This window comes from Cyprinodon variegatus, unplaced genomic scaffold, assembly GCF_000732505.1.
Source record: "Cyprinodon variegatus isolate N-32 unplaced genomic scaffold, C_variegatus-1.0 Scaffold27, whole genome shotgun sequence".
Taxonomy (NCBI): domain Eukaryota; kingdom Metazoa; phylum Chordata; class Actinopteri; order Cyprinodontiformes; family Cyprinodontidae; genus Cyprinodon; species Cyprinodon variegatus.
This window is the reverse complement of record NW_015150480.1, coordinates 240,069-250,589: the sequence shown is the minus strand read 5'-3', so window position 1 is coordinate 250,589 and position 10,521 is coordinate 240,069. Positions and strand designations below refer to the sequence as shown.

Below are 10,521 nucleotides of genomic sequence, written 5' to 3'. Positions count from 1 at the left end.
AGCTTCTAAACAGGCTTTTAAAAAACTTTGCTTATTTGCTGCTGTAATATTATAGATTTTTTAGAATAAAAAGCTAACAGATGTGAAAAAAAAAAAAAAAACAGAAATACAATTATAGAGCATTCAGTAATGTAAGAAAGCCCGTAATGTTTCTGAATAAATCCATTATTGTATGAGTTAAGTTCTGCTCTGTTTATGTCTCTTTCCTTGTAAGTATGAAATGTCCCATGCTCCTGAATGCACCATAGCTATCTGACACTCGTGAATGCATCACACTGGTCTGTGAACGCTGTGCTGTGTTTGATTCTCCTCTTCAAACAAAGCTGTGCAGTTTCCAAACTCACGTCGCATCGCTGTTTATTATTGTGTGTGAATAACAAGAGACTACGACAAATAAATCAGCCGTACCTCTGACAAAATCTTTGGATTTCATGTTGTTCATAACACCCGTACTTTTGTAAATGAATCTGACAAATAACCACAATTTATTCCCATGAGAGGAATATTTGTGCAGAGCGAGGCGCGGATGCATTTTTCGGCATAACACCGGACCGCGGACTGCTGGAGTCCCTATGTCCTCCAGCAGTCTAAGCCTATAGCAGCATAACCATAGAGATAGCTCATAATGGAGGATGAACCTTCATGGAATTTAAAACAGCAGATCCAGTCAGGTCACCTGAGAGTCAAACCGACCCATTTCAGACTATTCAAACTATTTCTGCTTAGCTTTATCAAATCACACTAAGATGTGAATTAAGTTTTTGTTTGATTTTGTTTGATCATCACAAAAGCAAATATATTGTGTCATCCCGAATTGAATGAGTCAATTTCTGCAATGATGGATTGCTTAAAAAAATGCATTATTCTGCTGATCTATTGACAGATATCCCAGCATGCACCTTAGATGCCCTCCAGCAGTCCAAAGTTTACCAAAAGGAGCAGAGACGTCAGTTTAAGGAGCTGAAGGAGCTGGTCAGGAGACACCAGAAGAAAACTGCAGAGCTCCTCCGAGAGTTTAGCAACAAGTACAAGAAGACGGCAAGACAGTGCAGCAAGAGCAGGTGAAAAGAGCATCTCAAAAAGGAAAGTTATATAACAGCTAGTCACTTTCAAGGATTATATAAAAAATGAGCACTGCAGAAATGTTTCACTAAGGAGCAATGAGCAATAAATGATCAATTTAGATAGAAAAAAAAAAACCCAAAATGGTATAAAGGACTAGAGATGCTGCTTTAGATGGAAAAGTTGGTGCGGAACTGGTGACCCATGACATTTTAACATAATTTACGAGGTCCAACGATAAAAATGGCCACACCCACCGAGCGATGTCATCATAGTTGATGTCATCATCCAAAGTTTTACCGACATTTCTAAGGGCGAAGAGGCACCTTCCTCTTCACTAACAGCATCTTAACCAGCGGGGATGAAGGGGCAGAGTCATCATCGATGTTAGGCATTAGGCTTTTGCTGAACTGTTGGCTAATGTTGATTCATGAGGACATTTTTTATTAGAAAATGAAAATGTTTGTACGGTGGCCCTGAAGTGCAAACTGCAACTACAAATCTAAAAGCGCAACTACATTAAGGAAATCGCAACTTCATAAAGCAAATCGCAACTACATTAAGAAAAACACAATTACATTAACCTACTGGAAAAGGTAGGTAGCAGTGGGAAACATGAGACATCGCTGATTGGACGGCGGCGCCGTTTGACCCTGACCGTTTGACCGGAAGTTGCGTCGTCTGAACAGTCCAGCTTCTTTTAAGTGTGTCTTCAGTGTACGCAAACTAACTGAAATTTCGTGATTAGTCTTGAGCATATCCAGTATCACCTCGTACGTATGTCCTGATTCAAAATATTCCTGGATAACGGCAGCTATGTTTGGGGCGCCGACAATATCCATGTTTTCAAAAGCCGCAGCAGGCAGAATGACTTCCGGTTCAAGGGTCAAACGGCGCCGTCGTCCAATCAGCGATGTCTTATGTTTCCCACTGGTACCTACCTTTTCCGGTAGGTTAATGTAGTTTTGTTTTTCTTAATGTAGTTGCGCTTTTAGATTTGTAGTTGCAGTTTGCACTTCAGGGCCACCGTATGTTTGACTAGGTCAATTTATATTAATTACTAACTTCAGCTTGTAGAACCACAATTGACGCACACATGCTCTGCACTTATAGAAACAGATGTTGTAAGGATTTATTCATAAAACATACAACTCACTATGGAGTGAATTTTGGTGCTAAAGTACATGTTTCTTATGGAAATAAAAAGAAAAACATTTCTTAAATGGAAATCTGAAAAAAAACAAATGCAATCCAGAAATGAAACTTTTGGAGGGTAACCTTTTAACCGTTTATCATATTTTTTCAAAGCTATTTTAATATTTTATGTTATAAAGGGTTAATACTTAAAAAATATAGTTTTACAGATTTTATTATTTCTTTTTCTTTTCAAATTTCTGTTTTAGTTTGAATTTTACAAATTCCCTTGTTTTTCAAGAACCTTTTAGAGATCACCTTCTCTTTACTGAAGGACAAATACTGATGTTCAGTGTTGATCAGTAATGATTTTGCTAATATCCATGCACACCATGTGATCCGTAAAATGCTATTTGAAAAGAATGCAATTTATTTAATTCAGTTTAAAAAGGAGACATTTGGAAAAATAATGAAAACATAAAATTCACAAAAAGACTTTTGTTTTAAATATTTATGTATTTGAGAATATAAAATCTGTAAAAACGTATTGTGAAAAAATTACTTTTAAAATTTTAAAATATGAAAAATACATTTGGAAAACAATTTAAAAAGTTTCTCCCAAAACCCTTTCAGAATGAAAACATTTTTCAAAGTTTGATTTCTGGATTGTATTTTTTATTTTTTTTTTATTCACAAAGATGTTCTTTGTTTGCAAGAATAAAGGTACAATATTCACTCCATATGTACGCTTGCTCTTAATTTGGGCATTAGATGAATTGCTAATGCTATTTGCGTACATTTGCCCTTAAAATAAGAAAAGATTGTTTTTTCTTATTTTCTTATTCTAACAGCAAATTGTCTTATCTGCTCAAATCATCAAGAAAAAAACACACCTCAGAGAAAATGTAGTTACTTGTACATAGATTTTTGCATCATATTTGTAATTAGTTCCTTCCTAACATGAACTCTTGATCATGGCAACTAGATCAAACACTAGATTTCTAACCAATCCATTAGTGATTTTAGCAGCAATATCTATAGACCATGTAAGCCTCGATGTATTGCCACTTCCTCCATTTGCTATTTATTGTTAGTATATATATTTTTTTATTTGTTGATAAAGTTTTTTGCAATTGAGACTTGCTTAATATTTAGTATCACTGAGTCATTTAAATCATGTTTAATGGCAACATTGAAATGGCCTCCAAAAAATAAGCAGAACATACGGGGATCTGTTAGACTGATGTCAAACTACCGTAATTGGTATCGGCCTTAAAGAACCTGAATCCGTCAATCTGCAAGGCCAAATTTATATCGCCTTCCATGCTATGTTCAACCTTGGTTTGTCATATAAAAAGAAAGAAAATTCCCTGAAGTCTGATATGTTATATATAGACTAGCCGCTGTAGCTACAGGTTTTAGGTTAATATGATGATGCCTTGGTGTTTGTCAGGGGTTCGTCTTCAGAGGGCGAGAAAGACGAGCGTCTCCAGCAGCTGAAAGATGAGCAACAGCAGCAGCTCTTGGCTCTGAGGCAGGAGCAGTACTACAGCCAGAAGTATCTGCAGAGAGAACACATTAAGATGGTAAAGTCTGACACTATAGACATCCGAACAGAGCGGAGTGTTAAACTGATGCATGTTTCTGTGACAGAGAATCTCTGTTTCCTCCAGCTTACAGAGCGACTGACCAGTCTGGCCGAGGAGAGCCACAATTCCCAGATGAAAAAGCTCAAAGATATCTGTGACAAGTAAGGATATATATACCCAGGTGGAAACAACTTTTGGTAACCATCATTTAATGATAGAAAAGCCTACACTGGTCACAGAATTAACTTGAATCTGAAAAAGTTATGATAAATAAGAATTGTATGAAAATCACCAAATAATAGATGTTTGATGGTTTAGATCTGGCATCTGCATCCTCCAAAGGCCAGATTCTTCGTACGATTAAAGTCATAGCCTGTTCCGATTAGACGACTCCTCGTTATGCAGCCGACAAATGCAGCCTTCTTTTTACCCGTTCTGAAGGACAGCTCGGCTGTATCCTCTGTATCCCATGATTCATTGGGAGTCCAAGCAAGCCGATGTTCTGTCAGAACTGCGTAGGCTGTCAGATCGGCATACATTGTTCTAATATCATACATGCACACGCGCAAGAGAGAATTATTCCCACATTGAGTTTTAGCAGCAGTTTACCGACCTGCAAAAACATGTTTATTTTAACTTTTAAAGAAGAAAATCAGCTTTGATTATACTGTTATTTGGTGGATGTAGAAACGTCTAGACGAGATTGAAGTTTCTAGGATGTTGAGAGAAGAAGACTCTTTAGCTAAAACCATATTAGTCTATATTAATTTAAAATAATTTACTTTAGTAGTAAAAAATGTGCTGGAAATTAAATCTGGTTACAGTTTTTTTCATATAAAAAATCATAGAAAATATTGGCTGTGGTTTTTATTGTGACCTGGAATGAATTCAGGTTAGTTAAAAACGAATCGTATGCCGATCTGACAGCGTTTGCTGTTCTGACGGAACACCGACTGCTCCGTGCTCAGGAGAGAAAAGGAAATGCTGCCAAACAGTGGTGAATATTGGAAGTGCAGTTTAATATGATACAAGTATGTGAATAGTTCTGTCTGACATTAATGAAAATAGTTGTTTTAAAGGTTATTGAGTCAGATACAGTATGTGGAGGGTAATGTTTGGTTTATTGAAAGTTTTATCAGGCCTCTGCAAATGGGTTTGTTCTCTGCTAAAAAATGTATTCATTAAACTTTTCTCTATATATGTACTTCTCATGTGCTGGAAAAACGTCATCAGCCATAAGCCCTGCTACTGTTCCAATTCACAAGAACAGCAGACCGAGTCCTCGGATGCTGTTCTCGCCCCTCCCTCTTCACCCAGCATGCATCAGGGCAGACTTGTCAGGTCTTGAGATTGACAGCTGTCCCAGAATGCACTGGGGCAGCAGCAGCTTCAAATGGAGCGCTCACAGAGCTCAGAGTATGAAGTTAAAAGTTCTCTTTTCTGTTGCTGTTGTTTAAGATCATTTAACGTGAAAACATTATACTTTAAGTGTCTCATTTAAATGGCCCATTAACTGATTTAATGCGTAATTTGAAAACAAAATTCCGAAGTTGAGAGGACCGCAGCAACCAGCAGACCTCTGAGGGTAACAGCAGCCAGGTCTAATCCTAGCCCGTCTGCAGCAACCCTCTCTCTGCTTCGCCATGTGTGAAGGACCGCTGGCTCTGATGACGAGTTTTTATGTTTTATTTGGCAAAACGTTCAATTGATTTGTGTTTATCTGACTGTGTTCATTATCATTCCCCCACTAAATGAAAAAAGTCATAATTTATTATTATCTAGAGACTATTAATAAGAGGAGGTGAAATGCAGCTCCAGACAAGGCGAGCGTGTGGTGATATCAGTACGCTTCTGTTCCAATTGACCCAGATTTATGCTGCGTGCTCGCGTTCTCACCAAGTAAACACTTTCCTGTGTTCTCCTCAAGAACATACCTGGCGAGGACATGAGTCTGTACTCGCATTCTTGTTCATTGATAAACGGCCATTGTTTGCCTGCTTTGTGTGTCAACTGCCACGGTTGCTAGGCAACAGCGCGTATGGACAGCGAAAGCCGGAAAACGCTCGACCTGTTTGAACCCATAGCCAAAGCTCTTCTGTTCTCCTTATTTTCCCTGACCTGGAAGGATCCAGTCCAGGTAGACTGGGTCCTTGGAGGATGCAGCCTCTAAAATCGAACATAGCTATTGCTTTTCAACCATGCTTTAACAGAAGACCTTTAAAAGATAAACTCATAAAACAGGCCTGGAAAAAATGATGGTACCCCTAGAAAAGATGGAAAATAATGCGACCATAGGGACATCAAGATGTGTTCACAAATTAGCGTCACAGGTGTCTACAATCGTTTAATCAGTCAATGGGCACCGCCCAATCTCTGACACTCTGGTGGGAGAAACACTGGTAAGTGACCACGATCATCTGACAGAAGATGATGATCTCAGTGAGTCACTTACCTGGTTTAACAGTTCAGTCCATCACGCTTGAAGGGGGTGCTATCCAGCAGATGGGCTGACAGCTGACGTGGCACGCGTCACCCAGAGTATCGCCGGTGCTGCAGCTCCGGAGGACTAGCTGGAAGCCGATCCGGGCCAGGGATGCAGAACAGGCAGGAACAGACAGATGAAACAGGGTCCAGGCTCCCTGGCGGGTTCAGAGTCCAACAGAGTCCAGAAGCGTGACCAGGCAGACACGCACAGGAACAGACAGGATCAGGTGCTCAGTGGTAGAGAGTAGCAGAGACAGGACGTGGAACCCGAACTTGATGCAGGACCTTTAAACTGGTCTCCTCCTTGGAGCCAGGCTTACTGGAATAAAAACTGATCCTTCCCGCGTTTAGAGCCAAAAACCCTGAGGACTCAGCAGGGGAGGAACAGTGGACGATTAGGAGACGAGACAAACACAAAACCCTCTTTCCACTGGCCGCCAGGATCCAGGACATGAGCCTTGGAATAAACAGAACTAAACAGATTACAACATCTAATGATCTGGCCATGATAGCTGGGATTGAGCCCAATATAAGGGAAACTGGCAGATGGATGAGATAAGTGATAATTAGGAGGTGGAAAGAATGAATCAGGTGAACGGTATGAGTAATTAAGAGCAGCTATCAGAGCAGATCATGACAATGAGACCATCTCCACGCAGCCTGATGTTCCTGTGACTAAAGTTGCTCATATTATTCAACAATTTAAGATCCATTATACTGTAGCTGTGTCGACATGGCCGCAGGAGGAAAATTAATGCCAAGTTAAAGAGATCCTGGAAACATTTCTAAAGAGATTGAAGGTGAACTTCAAGCTCCAGGAACATCAGTGTCAGATTACATCATCTGTCATTGTTTGAGCCAAAAGTGGACTTAATGGAAGTTCTAAAAAAATTTCCAAGTTTGAAGATGCTTCACTTTTCCATCCAAGAAGCTTTTTCAATTCAAAATGTCAGAAATAGCGTTGAGTTCCAGGCCTTATAGAGTGGACCAAAAACAAAGCCTTGTTTTGGCTTAGAAAACTGTCATGTTTTCAAATGGAAAATGAAAAAATACATATTTGAAACTTTGAAAAAAAGGTTTTTTCAAAGTGAAATAAAAGGTTTTGAGAGTGATGTTGCTGTTTTTTATTACTAAGTTTTATTTCTTGAGGTATTTATTTTACAGATTCTATATTTTCAGATTTTTTTTTCAAAAAATATTGTACAGATTATACATTAACTTTTTTATAAATTGGATTCTTTTCAAACGTTATTTTACAGGTCACATTCTCTTTACTTCAAGCACAATACAAACACTTGCTCTTAATGCACACAAAAGGTTGCTGATGTCTTGCAGACTGACACAAATGCATGATGGTTCCTCACTCCATATGTGCAAAAGAAATCCATTTGTAAACCACAGTCTGAAAAATAGGAATTTGAATGAAAAAGAAGGAACATGTAAAGGAATAAAAAAAATTTATTTGAAAGATTTTAATGGAAAAAAATACTTTTTTTAATTTTACAAATTTCCATTTACAGAAGGTGTTGATTGCTTGCAACAACAATGGAACAAAATTTATGCCATAAACTTAACCTCAAGATTAAGTGCATCACCAAGTGGAGTAGTTGGTGCTGCACTTAGGTTTAGAAAACCAGAGAAATCCACCTTATCATGAACCAAGCTTTGAGTTTACTCTGCAGGACTTCACTATCAGCTCAAATGTTTCTGCTGCAGGGAGAAGAAGGAGCTAAAGAGGCAGATGGATCGACGGAGAACTGAGAAGATCAACCAAGCCAAGACCAAAGAGAAACATCTGGCTGAGGAGTACGATCTATACAGACACACAAAGAAAAATGATATTTTTCTCCTCTTTCTAAGCATAGATCTCTATGTTTAACTGTGCAGCAGTGGAATTAACAGCTTTCTGTGTCTTAGGGAGAAGAATGAGATCAACAAGTCTTACGTCAACGAGGTTGTGCAAAATATCAAGCGGGTGAGGAGCCTGCCTTCCAGGAACTTATTACGAACTATTTTAGCCATTGAATATGACTGAGTGGATGTGAAAATAATGTTCTTTGTCCTCAGCTTGAGGAAACTCAAACCAAACGTCAAGATCAGCTGGTGGAGCAACACAATGACCTGCTGCAGGAGATCCAAGACCAGAAACCAAAGGTAAGTGACCGATCTATCTTCAAGCATCACACGACAACCACGATCACCAAGACTTCTGTAATGCGGTTTTTGCTGGCTTTGGTTATTAACACAGACGTGACAGTGACTTCTGCTGCTTTCTAACATCCACACTTGCACCAAGCCAGCCAGACACCCACTCACACGTACTCACCACATCAGCAGGGTTGCCAGATGTCACTGATAACATTTTTCAGGCCAAAAAAGTGTTCATAAACCGCCTGGATACACGAAATCTTGCCGAATTTAAACCAAGTCTATTGATCTCTTAGGTCAAAAAATTAAAGAAAAATTTTTTTCCCCCATAGACGGCCATACTAAACTGCCAGATTGGGAAACATCCCAACCTGGCAACAATGCACGTAAGACAGGAAACGCTAGCCGTTAGATGCAAAATCCCATCATGCACCACAACATATTTTTGCAAAATATTAGAATATAAATTTGCCAAATATAAGAAGAACATCGTAGTTTGGTTTAAATAAAGCCTTTTTTTATTTTAATTTAGGTTTTGCAAGGATTTTACAGTTTGAAGAAATAGAAAATGACACATATGCCAACCGTCACAAGGATGTGCATGACAAGGAAGGGCTATATATACTGCATGCATCATTCAGGTAGTTAACATTGGATTACTTTTTGAGCTCCTTGAGTTATTTACTGTCACAGCTAGATGCTTCGGCCGGAGAGTACCGGTAAGTGTTGGGGCCGCTATGATTTAAGGAGGGCCGGCCCTCGCACGCTGAAATTAGGACCGGGCAAATGCCCGGTATCACAGATTGCCAGTCCGAACCTGTATGGAAAGTGACTGTCCATACACCTCAGACCTTTTTTCATTTAGTCACCTTGAATGAGAGCTCCATTTTTTTTAAAAGATATATCCAGTACAAGGGTTTTATTGCAGAAGTAAGCTCATTAGCTCATGATCGTGATTTAATCTCCATGAAAATTAAAGACCCATATCGTCTAACCACAGAATGTACAAGAATTTAAGTTGAAGCATTGGAATCCTTTTTGACATAAAAAAAAAGGTTTGGTGTGAACACACCATTAAAGTGCTGGTGAAGATTCTTAGTCATCCAGGTCATAGTCATTCCAAAAAAAGTAAAAAAAAAAAAAAACAGGTTGTTTGAGAGGGGTGTGAAGGAAGCCATCGTTAAGAAAGAAAAAAACTACCTTTAACAGAGGAGGTGGACTCAGATTTCAGCTTTCAAAAACCTACAATGCAGCAATTGTGTTAATCCCTTCCCACTATCATTCCAACCCCCACCTCTTTACAGGGGGAACAGAAGACCTCGCCTATTCAGCCAGGCCAACAATTCCCTTTAACGACCCCCCTTTCAGAGACATAGACAGGTATGGGGCATTGCAGGCTAACAAAGAAGCCAACGACCCCTATTCCAAATGGTGCACCTGTTCGTCTGTTTCAATTTGCATATTTTCTAAAGGCTTTGTTGGGCTACTGTATAAAGCCTTAAACGTAACGCTATTCCTGTGATTTTGAATCAAAAAAGCTTCCAGGATGGGAAGCGAAACGTCTGCACGCTGCAAAAAATTGAAATCTCTATAAGTTATTTTGTATTAAAATAAGTGAACTTTTTCTTGAGTCGAGGAGGTCAGTGAGACACTTTGCCAACAGAACTAGACAATTTATTTTTAGAATAAGAAAAATCAACTGCAGTCTCTTATTTCAGGTGCATATCATCTAATTATCTTTTTTTTAAGAATAAAAAACTTATTCTGTGGGCAAATAATTTTATTTACCTACCTAAGATAAGTTACCCAAGTTAAGGCTAAGTTACTTAAGTTAAGGCTAAATACACTTCATTTAAGAAATGTTTACTTATTTCTAGATGGTTTTTGCAGTGCAAACTGGGAAACAAAGTCCAGAGGATTGTTTTTTCAACTTTTTTGGAACACCATTAAAGTGTATATATTACAAATGTTGGAAATAATTTACAACATTTATCTACATATTACACCATTTTTTGTACTGTTCCTCTTCAGTACTCCACTCACTCCTTAAAGTCATAGGGAAATCATATTTAAATGTCAAATCATTTTGGCTTAAACATGTATA

General features: G+C 38.6%; 1 protein-coding gene across 1 annotated transcript in view; it reads left to right on the top strand.

Moving 5' to 3' along the window:
* The window catches only part of LOC107098647 (1-phosphatidylinositol 4,5-bisphosphate phosphodiesterase beta-1-like), a 72,973-nt gene that overhangs the window by 60,322 nt on the left and 2,130 nt on the right, over positions 1-10,521 (top strand). The window contains exons 25-30 of the mRNA XM_015396422.1: positions 884-1,061; positions 3,650-3,782; positions 3,870-3,946; positions 7,986-8,075; positions 8,187-8,244; positions 8,337-8,423. Coding sequence (XP_015251908.1) covers positions 884-1,061; positions 3,650-3,782; positions 3,870-3,946; positions 7,986-8,075; positions 8,187-8,244; positions 8,337-8,423 — 623 coding nt within the window. The remainder of the gene's footprint in view (positions 1-883; positions 1,062-3,649; positions 3,783-3,869; positions 3,947-7,985; positions 8,076-8,186; positions 8,245-8,336; positions 8,424-10,521) is intronic.